Consider the following 14899-nt stretch of genomic DNA (forward strand, 5'->3'; position numbering starts at 1 on the left):
GCCATCTGATGCCTGATGGGAGCGAAGCGCCTATCGCTTTTTATTCTAGATCACTATCTGCGGCAGAGCGGAACTATGCCCAGATAGACAAGGAGGGTCTGGCGTTGGTAGCGGCTGTCAAAAAGTTCCATGATTTTATTTTTGGCAGACGATTTTTGCTGGTCACTGACCACAAGCCGCTACTGGGGATTTTTGCGCCCGATAAGCAATTGCCAAACATCATGTCCCCACGCATGCTTAGATGGGCGATATTTTTGCAGGCTTATGATTTTGACTTAGAGCACCGGCCTGGGAAAGCGATTGGGCATGCGGATGCCCTCAGCCGGTGCCCGGTGCCGGACATTGGCGCAGACCCTGCCCCCGCCTGTGAGGTCTTGGCAATTGAGGAGCTTCCTCGACCCCCGGTATCATCCAGGGACATTGCAGCACACACGGCCAAGGATAGCGTGCTGTCCCGAGTATTAAACTGGGTTTGGAGGGGGTGGCCGGTTGGAAGCGTTGAACCGGAGTTCGGCCCTTACAAAAGCCGTCAAAATGAACTATCCATTTCTAAGGGCTGTGTATTATGGGGGAACAGGGTGGTGGTTCCTGACAAACTCAGGACGAGAGTGTTAGAGTCGCTGCACGAGGGTCACCCCGGTATGGTACACACCAAAGCGTTGGCCAGAGGGTATGTCTGGTGGCCGGGGCTGGACAAAGAGATCGAAGAATGGGTACGAGGGTGTCCCAAATGCCAGCAAGTCAGACCCGATCCCCCACAAGCTACACCCCAAGGCTGGGAGTCATCTGGTAAACCCTGGGCCAGATTGCATATAGATTTTGCTGGCCCTCTCCAAGGGCAAATGTTCCTAATTGTGGTGGACGCTATGTCCAAATGGCTGGAGGTCGTGCATATGAAATCGACCACATCACTTGCTGTGATCCATGCGCTCCGCCGACTTTTTGCCACCCACGGGTTGCCTGACGTCATCGTCAGTGACAACGGGCCTCAATTTGTGTCTGAGGAATTTAGGCTCTTCCTCACGAGTAATGGCATACGCCAAATGACTTCGGCCCCTTTCCATCCGGCATCTAATGGCCAAGCCGAACGGATGGTCAGGACGGCCAAAGAGGCCCTGGGTAAAATGGACGAAGGGGACTGGAGCCAGAGGCTGGGCTCCTTTCTTTTGCTGCAGCACACCACCCCCTGTAGTGCTACAGGCCGTAGTCCGGCCGAATTGTTAATGGGGCGGAGACTCACGACCCGTTTGAACCGAATGCACCCAGACCTCACTGAAGAGCAATCCGAGCGTACCACGGCGCAACCGAAGGTGCGCATGTTTGAAAAAGGGGACAAGGTTTTCGCACGAAATTATGCAAACGGGCACTTATGGCTTCCTGGGGTTATATCCGACTCTGTGGGTACTCGAATGTATGTGGTGCAGTTAGCTGACGGTCGAATATGGCGGCGCCACATAGATCAGTTAAGGAGACGTTGGGCTAGGGACAGCGCTGACTCTCCGACGGCTGAATCCCCTGATGTCGAGTGGACACCCCCAGAGCAGGCGGTGAGTACCGAAAGGCCCGGTACTGTCCCCGAGTCAGGGCAGAACCCTGTGTGCGGGGCTGAAATCCCAGTCGAGTCTGTGCCTGATCCAGGCTGTAGTGAACCCCATTCTGACCCACAACCTTGTCTGCCCGTGGTGCCTGCACCGCTCCGCAGGTCCCAGCGTTCGCGGCAAATGCCGACTTATCTGAAGGACTATGAGTGTAAATACTGTTGGAATAACTGATGTACAAAGGCTGATTGCATGTTTGTAAATAATAAAACAATTGGGATAATGGCTTAACTTAGGGGGGAGGAATTGTAATGTATTGAAATGATTACATGAATCACCTCATAGGACTCCCCTGTTAAGCTTCGAGCCAGACCAGGGCTCCTCTGAGCGAACTTCCTATTGGTCGCTTCGTAACAGCGACCAATCAGAACGATACCATTCCCTAGGAGGGAAAGACTCCCATTGGTCTTTATTCTAGCAATCTCATTGGTTGTTATTTGTAAATAGGCGTGGCTACATTAGCCCGGTTATGTTTAAAAGGAGCATAAGCTCCCACTGTTTTCTGTTCTGGTTTCTTACTGAGTTAGTGCTTGTTCGTTACTTCAAATAAAGCTGAATCACTTGCTGAATCACTCTACGAGTCCTTTGTTAGCGCGATCTAACAATATCCATGTCTGCATCTGTGTCGGGCTGTCTTTGTGGGTGAAAGGTGTGTGTGTGGCATTCATCTGGTGTTGGTTTCAGCCCTCACCTGTGTTGGCTTCCTATGGAGTAAACGCCACCTCCCTTGTTGAGAATCTGAAGCCACAGCGTTGCCCGAGACACATCCGGAAATGGGAGTAACGAGAACACAGAATGTGGTCTTGAATTCTGCTCCCTGAGAAATCCCATTTTAAATCTAAGAAGGAAGATCCTAGCTCTCAGGCTGACATTGCCAACTAACCGCTTCCTGAGAGATCTGCGTTACCAAAAATCCATCCCAGTGGATTCCACTGTCTGATCTCAGCTTGGTCCAAACACAGACCCCCGTTCCATTTGGCCATTTGATTCCTGCACAAGAAGCATGGCGTAGTGGTTATGGTATGGGAGCAGGGCCTGGGAAGCCCGGGTTTGAATCTCCCACTCTGCCATGGGAGCTTGCTGGGTGACCTTGGGCCAGTCACACACTCTCAGCCTCACCTCCCTCCCAAGGTTCTTGTGAGGAGAAGAGAATGTTGTAAGCCACTTCGGGTCTCCATGGGGGAGAAGGGGGGGGTCTAAACAAAGTAAATAAATAAGTAAGCATGGGTGGAGAAACCAAGTGGGTAGCTGAGGAGAAGCCCTGCCCATCTAAGAGCCAGTTTGGTGTCGTGGTTAAGTGTGCGGACTCTAATCTGGGAGAACCGGGTTTGATTCCCCACTCCTCCACGTGCAGCCGCTGGGTGACCTTGGGTCACTTACAAGTTCCCTCAGAGCTGTTCTTGAAAAAGAGCAGTTTCCGTCAAGAGTTCTCTCAGCCTCACCCACCTCACAGGGTGTCTGTTGTGGGGAGGGGAAGGGAAAGGAGTCTGTAAGCCGCTCTGGGACTCCAAGTGAAGGGCAGGGTATAAATCCAATATCATCATCATCATCATCATCATCATCATCATCATCATCATCATCATCATCTTCTTCATCATCTTCTTCTTCTTCTTCTTCTTCTTCTTCTTCTTCTTCTTCTTCTTCTTCTTCCTGCTTGGAGGCTGCATTGGCAGAAGGCAAGAAGTCACCCAGACTTCCAGAACGGTCCCCTCTCTGGGTGTGGGTGGGACACCAGGGAGCGCCTTCTGGTTGGAGCTTTGGGGGCTTTACTATTGGCCGGGCAGGATACCAAACGGGGCAGATTCCTTTCTTTCAGGAATTGGGGCTGGGGGGAGTTGCCAGGCCAGAGCTGTGCCATCAGAGAGGGCCCGGGTTGGTGTCCAAGCACCTGAGCCAGAAAATCATTTGTTTTTATTCTGTTCTATTTGTTTTTATCCTCTTTTTATGTACCGGCATGCATGCCCTGACGCTAGCTGCCCTGAGCCCGTTCGTGGGGAGGGTGGCCTAGAAATTGAATAAATAAATAAATATAAATAAATAAATAAAATATCACCATGAGCTAAATACTTACCTACATTCTGCCTGCCTCCCCCCAGCCTAACATTAAGGCCTGTATTCCAGTCAGTCCCCTTCTGGTTTGCCCGGCGTCTGAGATTTCACATAGTCCAAATGGCCTTGCCCACCGCCTCCCCCCTTTCCCTCTTCTTGGACTCCAGGTGCCTGCTGATGCACACAGAGACACACCTGTTCTCCGCCAGTCACCAGCAATTCACCTGCTCGGTGATCTATTTCTACAGCATTGGAGTCTTCCTCCTCTTCTCTTTGGCCAGCTTCATCGCCATCCTGGTAAGAGATGGGACACACTTTGGGTTTTGTTTTGTTTTTTTGAGTGGTGCTCCCAGTAATAAAGGGGCCACAATGGTTCAGTGGTTAAGACGCTGAGCTGCAGCCCGGAAGGTCTGTAGCTCGGCAGTTCGAGACCCGAGTGCGGCGTGACAGAGTGAGCTCCCATCTCTGACTCCAGCTTCTGCCCACCTAGCAGTTCGAAAGTAAGAGATTGCAAGTAGATTAATAGATACCACTTTGGTGGGAAGGTAACAGCATTCCGTGCGCCTCGGCATTTAGTCATGCCGGCCACATGACCACGGAAACATCTTCGGACAGCGCTGGCTCTTCAGCTCAGAAATGGAGATGAGCACCGCCCCCTAGAGTTGGATTCGACTAGCTTTCAACCGTGGGAAACCTTTACCTTTACTACCCAGTAATAAGATTGTAGCAAGTAAGGATGGCACCATCTGATGTGGGATCTTGTGTGGGTCAGCTGGGTGGAACTGGGAGCAAGATCACTGGAGGGGTGGCAGCCACCACGGATTCCTCTCGGACCTGTGGAGTCACGGTTCTAAAAGAAAAAAAAAGTCTCATTCTTTAAATAGAAGTTGTTGTGTCAAAAAAATTATAATCTTTTAAAAAACCCTCTTATCTGGGGCAAAACAGTAATGTGTGTGGGGTGATACCCCACTGGCTCCATCCTGGCTACACATGCACCCCACTAACCTCAGCTACAGAAATCTGAAATGGTGTTTCGGTATTGCAGTATCAGAGGCAGTACTGCAATCTGAGAATGTTTCTTCTCCAACCTAGGTGGCTGCAACCGTGACTGGGGCTGACGGGGGAGAAGTCTCTTTATCATACCAGACATCATAAACCTTATTACATTTTTGTCCACTGTCCTTCCTCTAAGGAGCTGAGGGCAGTATACACCAGGGTTGCCAGCTCTGGGTTGGGAAGTACCTGGAGATTCGGAGGGCAGAGCCTGGGGAGGGCGGGGTTTGGGTAGGGGAGGGACCTCAGCAGGGGATAATAGCATAGAGTCCACCCTCCAAAGCAGCCATTTTCTCAAGGGGAACTGATCTTGGTCATCTGAAGATTAATTGTATTACCAGGAGATCTCCAGGTGCCACCTGGAAGTTGGCAACCCTAAGCACCCCGGAGGAATGGCCCAAGATTTTTGGCACCCTACATGAATTATGACTATTCCAATTCAATAGAGAGAAAAATGAGAAGTCTAGAATGAATTAGTGGGCATTCAAAATGAACAATGTAAAATAAAAATCAGTAAGCTCTTCAGAAGCCCTCCATGTTTCATCATGGCTGCTACAGAGAGCCAGTTTGGTGTAGTGGTTAAGTGCGCAGACTCTAATCTGGGAGAACCGGGTTTGATTCCCCACTCCTCCACTTGCACCTGGCTGGATGACCTTGGGCAAGTCATAGTTCTCTCACAGTTGTTCTTGAAAAAAAGAGCAGTTTCTGTCAGAGCTCTCTCAGCCCCACCTTCCTCACAGGGTGTCTATTGCGGGGAGAGGAAGGGAGAGGAGTTTGTAAGCCGCTCTGAGACACCTTTGAGTAGTGAAGGGCGCGGTATAAATCCAATCCCCTCTTCTTCTTCTTCTCTTCTACAGAAGACCAAAGTCAACAGATAGGGAAATTTTAGAAGCCATTTAACACCAGGCTTCCCTTCAAAGACAGCAGAGGAGGCTGTGCTTGCCTTTTTAGCATCCCTTGAATTCTGGAGAGCTAGGCAGTTGCCTCGGTTTGCCTAGTGGTCTGGCCAGCCCTGGGTTTATCCTGGTTGTCTTTGTAACAACCTTCTCAGATAAGTTGGGGGGGGGGTTGTGATGTCAGCCAGAAAGCTGCTTAGCTGATCAGGGATCTGAACTCAGAACTCCCCTTTCCAAGTTGGACGCCCCAGTCCACCACACCACAATACCACTGCTGAGGCTGTCCGGGGACATGTTTTGACAACTACTCTTTGTCCCCCCCCGTCCCCCCCAACACATTGTAGGTCCTGCTTATCCAAGCCAGAGGTTTGTACAAGAGATCTGTCAACTCGACAGGTTACTTGGGCGATCAGCAGTGGGCAATGATCAAGATGGTCGAGCAGCGCGTGGTTCTGTACCCCATAGTGTTTTTCTGCTGCTGGGGCCCAGGTAAGTCATGCCGGAGCTCTGTGGGGGGGGGGGAATGCTGGAACCAGTGTGTGTGTCAAATTCTGCATCTTGGATGAATTGGACCAACTAAAGCCTGTATCTGGCTTCTTTTGCATGATTTATTCAGAGGGGAAGTCCTGCTTAGTCCTTTTCCTCTGTGCTAGATGGAAACATGTGTGTTCTTTGCACTTTCCCACAATCTCATTTTCCTCGCTTGGGTGTTGCTGTTGTTTTGGAGCTTTTTCCCTTTTTTTAAGAAAAAAGATTTCTTTTGAACTTTTTGAGGAAATACAGAATAAAGAAAAGCGGTAAGGGAAAAGAATAAAAGGTAAAATTACATAGTATAAAGGGCATTTTTTGCAAATATAATGGACAATCCTTGATCTATATACTTGAATTTTTAGGAATATTATATGATGTAATAACTTTAAAACCCACTATAACAACCTGCTCAACATTCTACTATTTTCTCATAATATGTTAACCTATTTATCCTATCTTATCAATTTTATCGGTTATATGATAAACCATGAATAACCTCAAGAAATTTGTATATAACTTTAACATAACCGTTTGTTGTGATAAGAGTCATACAGAAGAAAACAGCTTTAATATTTCATACTGAAACTATCATATAAACCAAGGGTGTCGAACTCATTTGTTATGAGGGCCGGATTCTGACATAAATGAGGCCTTGTTGGGCCGGGCCATGTGTGTCATAAAATATAATGCCAGGTAGCGGAGATACAAACTTTATAAAGGACACAAACACAAAGGGTTTTTTTTTTACTTTAAAACATCCTTAAACCATTAGCACTCTTGCAATATTTTGTTTATTTAACAGTATCTGATAACTGACACCTCTTGCTCAAAATTGTTGCATCAAAATGTCTGTGCTGATGCAACCTTGAGTATGCTGTTCAGGTGTGCATCTGTAAGCTGCCAACCTACGATGACGCAGCAGCAGCAGAACTGGAAGAAAAAGGAGAAGACAGCCACTTCCACTGCGGGCCTGAGAAAAGCCCTCCGCTGGCCTGATCTGGCCCCTGGGCCGCATGTTTGACACCCCTGATATAAACCATTCAACTGCCTGATTACAAAGATTTTGGGTTTCCTCCCCTGTTCTGCATGTATTTTTCACCCTCTAGTGGTCGATTTGATATTATGTCAATTTATGTCCAGCATAAAAAACTGTAGTTTAAATCTACAGGGACGTAGACCGATATAATGTTGAATCGACCACTAAAGGAAAGAAAAAACATGCGGAACCGGGGGGGGGGGACCCCAGAAGCACCAGAAACGCAAACATGAAGAAAATGAGAATATGAAAAAGCCCTTTATCTTCGTTTTGTATAAAACTCCCTAGACCTCCTTAAGACCATACAATAGTAAGTTTAAAATAGGAAGCCCTTGCTGACAGGATCTTAAAACCTACAGATTCATGAAGGGAGCGAAGTGTGTGTGGGGGAGCTATGAGTGGAGGGAAAGAAAGCATGTCTTTACCTTCCTGAGGGTTAGAAACATATCTGTTGTTTTAAATGGGTTGCACAGAAGCATGGGATATCACGAGCAGTGCTCCCTCTAAGCTGTGGAGTCTTGTGAGCAAAAATTTTACTTGGTGAGCTGCTGGCATTAATTTGGCTCCTGCCAAATTAGTTTGCTCTGGAACCATCCTTCCTGAGCCAAGACAAAAATGTGTGAGCCAGAGGCTAAACAACTGTGAGCTAGCTCACACTGACTCCGCTTAGAGGGAACACTGATCACGAGCCATGTTTCAGCAAGTGAGACTCTCTAGTTCACCGTGGCCCACTTTAATTCCTTGCCGTCACCTCTTTTGGAAGGGAGATATACAGGCATCTCTTATTCTCAGTGTGTTTGCCCCTGCGAATTGGAGCTAGTTGAAACAATGGACCATGCACTTGCATTTATTAATTTATTAAAACATTTATTAGCCATGTTTCTACCCAATGGGAGCCGAAGGCAACTTACAAAGTAAATGATAAAATGCCAAAGAATACATAAAAAAAACACAAGTCAAAATCAATAATTTAAGACGGCCGGTAGGCAGAACTAATCAGTTTGGTATGAAAAAATATACAGATGCGTGCTAGATGCCCACAGAACAATACAATAACAAAAGAGACTAGAGTAAAGCCACAACATCATTTAGTTGGCAATAAAAAACAGCCACTAATTCCGTCATAGAAAAAATGCAAAGGTCAGTAAGATTTCACATAGCAGTCTGCTCCAGACAGTCTATATCCCTCTAACAGTCTTGTATTCTCAAGAGCAGTCTGCTCCAAATTCAATCAATCTGTGTCTCTCTTTCCAACACTTTTCCTGGATATCTAAGTGTTTCAGGCCTCCGCGTCTTTCCTCAGGAACAAATCCTATAGAGGAACCTTACATTCAGTCTTACATTCAAGTTGACATTTTCATTGATTTACTTTTCTGTTAATCTACTTGGGCAAGGTCTCCTCACTTATTTCCAAGCATTGTTTATCTCATGGCCCGTTTAGGGTTGCCAAACCCCCCCGGTTTGCCAGGGGTCCCCCGTTTTTGGGGGGGTTCTACCCGCTGCCAGCCAGATGGCCAGCGGTGGAAGCCCCGCCCCCAACACCCACAGCCACCCATCTCTCTCCCTTTAAGTGTGTGGAACCCGTGTTTCCTCCCAAGCCCCATCTCCGCAAGCTTGCAGGGAAATGCCAGCTTCGAGCTATAAAAAGGGAAACGTGGCTGTTCTTAAAGGGGAAACGCCGGCTCCTGCATTTAAAAGGGAAATGCCGGCTCCTCTAAGTGCAGGGAACCGCCGTTTCTGGAGATCCTGCGCACAGGCGGCGGGGGGGCCGCGGACGCCCCCAACGTGACGTCATCACGTCAGGGATGCCCTGCCTCCTCCAGGAACGCCCCCAAAGTCCCCCACTGGGGGTGGAAGATGGACTTGGCAACCCTAGACCCATTATGCCAATAGGGTGACTTTTTCCGAGTCAGATAAGGAGAGAACTATTCAGTTGCCATCATGAATAAAACTGCCTTCAGCTGTCTCCTAAAGATCAAAAGTTAGGGGCCAAGCACACCTCTCTGGACAGGTCGTTCCATAATCGTGGGGCTACCACCAGAAAGGCCCTCTGTCATGTACCCACTGCATGAGCTTCTGCGTTGGGTGGGAAAATCAGGAGGGCCTCTCCCTGTGATCTCAGGACCCGGGCAGGAATATATGGGATGGCCCTTCAGATTGCATTGTCTTTTGTCTAATCTCATCAAATTTTCCAGGCAGACTTGGTGAATTTTATACAGCCAGTTTGATGTAGTGGTGTGCAGACTCTAATCTGGGAGAACCGGGTTTGATTCCCCACTCCTCCACTCGCAGCTGCTGGATGACCTTGGGCAAGCCATAGTTCTCTCAGAGCTGTTCTTGAAAAAGAGCAGTTTCTGTCAAGAGCTCTCTCAGCCCCACCCACCTCACAGGGTGTCTGTTGTGGGGAGGGGAAGGGAAAGGAGTTTGTAAGCCGCTCTGAGACTCCCTTGGGTAGTGATCTATCAGCATAGCAAATAAAGATTGATTGACTGATTTTCCAGCAAGTCGGGAGAGCCAGAGAAATATATTTTTAAACTCTCCCCTGTGTCCCCCCCCCCTTCTTCTTCTTTCCACAGCCTTTATCCTTGGAATAGTCAAACTGACCAATTTGGAAAACACAAACAGCCTATATATGGCTCTTAATGTTTTAGAGGTAAGTATTATGCAGTAATACACAGATACACCTCAGGGCTAAAGTCTTTAAATGAATTTATTTGACTCTTTTCATTCACGTAAGCTTCGTGGGACAGCAGCGATCCTGAGAGTTTTGTTCCCCACATCCAGGAACTGCCCCCAAAGCAGGAGAAAAGAGCAAGAGTCCAGGAGCACATTAAGGTAAAGGTGAAGGTTCCCTTGCTCGAAAGCCAGTCGAGTCCGACTCTAGGGTTGTGGTGCTGATCTCCGTTTCAAAGCCGAAGAGCCAGCGCTGTCCGAAGACATTTCCGTGGTCATGTGGCCGGCATGACTAAACACCAAGGCGCACGGAACGCTGTTACCTTCCCACCAAAGGAGGTACCTATTTATCTACTTGCAATTTCTTGCTTTCGAACTGCTAGGTTGGCAGGAGCTGGAACTAGAGATGGGAGCTCACTCCGTCATGCAGCACCCGGGTCTCGAACTGCTGAACTACAGACCTTCCACAGCCTGCAGTTCAGCATCTTAACCACTTGAGCCACCGCAGCACTGTAAAGTCCACCAAAATGTGTGGTAGGGCAGGAGCTTTCATGAGTCACCGCTTGCTTCTTTGGTATTTTTCAGATACTGAAGAGGTGAGCCGTGACTCACGAAAGCTGCCACAAAATTTGGTGGTCTTTAAGGAGCTCCTGGACTCTTGCTCTTTTCTCCTGCTACCAGTCGACTAACACAGCTACCCATCTTGATCTGCCCCCAAAGGTTGCTTTGTGGCTTCATTAAAGTTTGAGACTTGTGATGAAATAGGATTAGGACATACCGCCACCTGATGCACAGCTCATGTACAAGTGAGCGCTCCCGGCTTGTGATCTCCTAGCTTGGCAGCGAAGATGCTGTGTGGTCACATGGCCATTCTTGGGCAGAACAGAACCAGTGGGGTCGCAGCACACACCCCTCCAAGGGCAGCCCTGGTTTGCCTCACCGAAGGGTTTAAAAACAAAACAGGTTTCAAAATTTGTGATGTATCAGCTTAACGTAAGAACTTCAGAGAAGCCAATGTTGGATCAGGCCAATGGCCCATCCAGTCCAACACTCTGTGTCACACAATGGCCAAAAATACCAGGTTCCATCGGGAGGTCCAGCAGTGGGGCCAGGACACCAGAAGCCCTCCCACTGTTGCTCCCCCCCCCCCCGAGCACCAAGAATACAGAGCTTCCCTTGCCCCAGACCAAGAGTTCCTATCTATGCCTTGTGGCTCATAGCCACTGATGGACCTCTGCTCCATATGCTTATCTAACTCCCTCTTAAAGCCGTCCATGCTTGTAGCCGCCGCCACCTCCTGTGGCAGGGAATTCCATGCGTTAACATAAGAACATAAGAGACGCCAATGTTGGATCAGGCCAAAGGCCCATCCAGTCCAACACTCTGTGTCACACAGTGGCCAGAAATACCAGGTAATGGCCCATCTAGTCCAACACTCTGTCACACAGTGGCCAAAAATAGCAGGTGCCATCAGGAACTCCAGCAGTGGGGCCAGGACAGTAGAAGCCCTCCCACTGTTGTCCCCCCCAAGTACCAAGAATGCAGAGCATCCCTTGCCCCAGACATAAGAACATAAGAGAAGCCAATGTTGGATCAGGCCTGTGGCCCATCCAGTCCAACACCCTGGTTCACATAGGGGCCAGAAATACCAGGGGCCCTCAGGAGGTCCAGCAGTGGGGCCAGAACTCCAGAAACCCTCCCACTGTTGCCCCCCCCCCAAGCGCCAAGAATACAGAGCATCCCTTGCCCCAGACCGAGAGTTCCTATCTATCCCTTCTGGCTAATAGCCACTGATGGACCTCTGCTCCATAGGCTTATCCAATTCCCTCTTGACGCTGTCCATGCTTGTAGCCGCCACCACCACCTGTGGCAGTGAATTCCATGTGTTTATCCCTCTTTGGGTGAAGAAGGATTTCCTTGTATCCGTTCTAACCCGACTACTCAGCAATTTCGTGGAGTGGTAGGCACTCCATGAAATTGCTGAGTAGTCGGGTTAGAACGGAGTTCTTGTATTGAACTTCCATGTACAGAATGCCAAGAGTCTTTTTCAAATACAAGTCGTTCTAGTTAACTGAAGGGGTAGGGACAGCTGGTATCACCCCCCCCCCCCAAATGGTGTTTTGTCTGTGTCTGTGCTTGCATGCATGCCTGCGGGTGAAAGTCATGATGACTTCTAGCGACCCCTAGTGGAGTTTGGACGTTTCAGAGAGACAGCTTGATTGCCCGTCTCTGCATCCTGAGCCCTGCTATTCCTTTGGATGTCTCCCTTCCAGTTACTTGCCAGGGTCGGCCCTGCTTAGCGTCCAAGATCTGAGAAGATCATAGAATCATAGAGTTGGAAGGGACCCCCAGTCCAAGTCCCCTGCACAATGCAGGAAATTCACAAATTCACACACACCCCCGCCAGTGACCCCTCTTCAATTCCCAGAAGATGGCAAAAAAAAAACCCTTCCGGGATCCCTGACCAAACTGGCCTGGAGGAAAATGCCTTCCTGACCCCAAAGTGGCAACCAGCATTTCCCTGGGCGTGTCAGAAAGGGCCACGAGAACTAAGCACTGAGGCAACCCTTCCTGCCCTCCCTTCTCACGATCTGCCTGAGTTCACAGAATCCGCATTGCTGTCAGATGGCCCATCGAGCCTCTGCTTGAAAACCTCCCAAGAAGGGGAGCCCACCGCCTCCCGAGGAAGCCTGTTAACTGTCAGGAGGTTCTTCCTAATGTTTAGCCGAAAACTCTTCTGGTTTAATTCCAACCCGACCTTCTGGGGCAACAGAAAACAGCTCCGGGCTTGCCTGGCCTCTCCGGGTCGGGGCCTCCAAATGTTGCAGCAGTTCACACGTGACCCATTCAGCTCTAGCATTACCAACCTCCAGGTGGCGGCTGGAGATCTCCTGCGATCACAACTGACCTCCAGGCGAGAGAGATCCATTCCCCTGGAGAGTACGGCCACTCGGGAAGGTGGACTCTGTGGCCTGACGCCCCCCTTGAAGCCCCCCACTCCCCCCAACCCAGCCGCTCACTCTGTTCTGTGCTTCCCCTCCCCCAGGCCCACACGGCCTCCTCCCCGGGCCTGCTTGAAAGGCTGGACCCAGCACATGTTCCGCTGCATGAAACGCAAAGCCTGCAGAGACGTCGACACGCAGACGCCGCTGCTGCGCTCCCAGAAGAGGTTCTACGCCAGCACGCACCCCGTCAACACCCGAGATGCGGCCACATCCCCCACGTCCCCATCCACGGGGTTATAAGCAAAAGACACTTTGGAACCGAACCGCCAAGTCTCTCCGGCCCGCTCCTCCTGCTGCTGCTGCTGTAACCCTCGGCCCCTGCTCTCCTCCTTGCCGTGGGCTGTTGCCACCTGGCTCTGTCCCCCAGTGGCCCTGAGTTGGTGCATGGGTGATGCTGAAGCGGGCCACCAGGAGGCGCTGCAAGAAGCGGAGGCGTGACGTGGGGTTGACAGTCGGTCCTCCAGCCAGACCATCGACGCTTCGAAACTGGGTCAGGATGGAGATGAACTGTTTCTCCCTCTTTCCAGTTCGGTGTAGTGGTTAAGAGCGGCGGACTCTAATCTGGAGAACCGGGTTCTGTTCCCCACTCCTCCACGTGTAGCCAGCTGGGTGACCCTGGGTCAGTCACGGTTCACTCAGAGCTGTTCTCTCAAGAGCCGTTCTCGAGAGAGCTCTCTCAGCCCCGCCTATCGCACAGGGTGCCTGTTGTGGGGAGAGGAAGGGAAGTTGATTGTAAGCCGCTCCGAGACGCCTTTGGGTAGCGAAGGGTGAGGTATAAAAACCAACTCTTCTTCTTCTCCTCTCTCTTTCTGTTTTTGTTAATCAACAGTCGTTATTTATTTGATAAAAAAATATTGCAGTCTCTTTTAATCCTATAATAATTCCCCGGTGTGAATCTGTCTAGGAACCGCCAGGCCACTGAGCACTTTCCTGACAACCTGGGGGATTGGGGGAGCTTTTTTTGACCTCAGCAAAGGCTGAATATCATATCATTTCCTATTACCAGTAAAACAGACGAATGCATAGTTGTCAGTGAGCTTCCTCTACCTTAATACCAAGGGTGCAAGCAACACCGAACACCTTTGAGGATATAACTCTGGAGCATGGCTCGGGAGGACAGACTATAGATCTCTTCCCCTCCTAGCTAGAAGGAAGGAGGGAAGAGATAAACGCATCAACCTGCCTTCTCGGTCCGTCAAGGTCAATCTTGTCTACACAGACTGGCCGCCGTACTCCAGGGTCTCAGGCGGAGGTCCTTCACGTCACTTACTATCTAATCCTTTTAACTGGAGGTGCCAGGGATTGAATCCGGGACTTTCTGCATGCCAATCAGAGGCTCTGTTTCTGAGCCAGGCCTGCCATAATAAATGAACCTGCTTGAAATATCCAACAATAATGAACCAGATCACTGGTCCATCGAGGTTGGTAATCTCTACTCAGACTGGCAGATGGAGGTCTTTGACCTCACCCCCAACCTGGTCCTTTCTAACTGGAGATGCCGGGGATTGAACCTGGGGCCTCCTGCATGCCAAGCAGAGGCTCTTCCGCTGAGCCACAGCCCCTCCTTTACAGCTCTCCCGGGTCTCAGGCTGAGGTCTTTCACATCACCTACGGCCTGACCCTTTTAACTGGAGATGCCGGGGATTGAACCTGGGACCTCCTGCATGCCAAGCAGAGGCTCTGCCACTGAGCCACAGCCCTGCTTTAAAGCTCTCCAAGATCTCAGGCAGAGGTCTTTCCCATCACCTACGGCCTGGTCCTTTTAACTGGGGATGCCGGGGATTGAACCTGGGACCTTCTGCATGTCAAGCAGATGCTCTGCCACTGAGCCTTAGCCCTGCTTAAAAGCTCTCCAAGATCTCAGGCAGAGGTCCTTTTAACTGGAGATGCCGGGGATTGAACCTGGGACCTCCTGCATGCCACACAGAGGCTCTTCCGCTGAGCCACAGCCCTTCAACCCAGGATCCATCTTTTTACTAATGCATTTAAGTCTCTCCAGGCTGGTTCCAAGGAAATCTGGCTCCTCTTGTACAAACATTTGTGCCACCAAGCTATATA

General features: G+C 49.9%; 1 protein-coding gene across 1 annotated transcript in view; it reads left to right on the forward strand.

Moving 5' to 3' along the window:
* Positions 1 to 13305, forward strand: part of TMEM116 (transmembrane protein 116) — an 85329-nt gene extending 72024 nt beyond the window's left edge. The window contains 5 exon segments of the mRNA XM_015413247.1: positions 3815 to 3944; positions 5941 to 6085; positions 9740 to 9816; positions 12883 to 12914; positions 12916 to 13305. Coding sequence (XP_015268733.1) covers positions 3815 to 3944; positions 5941 to 6085; positions 9740 to 9816; positions 12883 to 12914; positions 12916 to 13081 — 550 coding nt within the window. The 3' untranslated portion in view covers positions 13082 to 13305.
* The last annotated feature ends 1594 nt before the right edge of the window (positions 13306 to 14899 follow it).

Source organism: Gekko japonicus, unplaced genomic scaffold (assembly GCF_001447785.1).
Source record: "Gekko japonicus isolate JY-2015 unplaced genomic scaffold, Gekko_japonicus_V1.1 scaffold10, whole genome shotgun sequence".
Lineage (NCBI taxonomy): Eukaryota > Metazoa > Chordata > Lepidosauria > Squamata > Gekkonidae > Gekko > Gekko japonicus.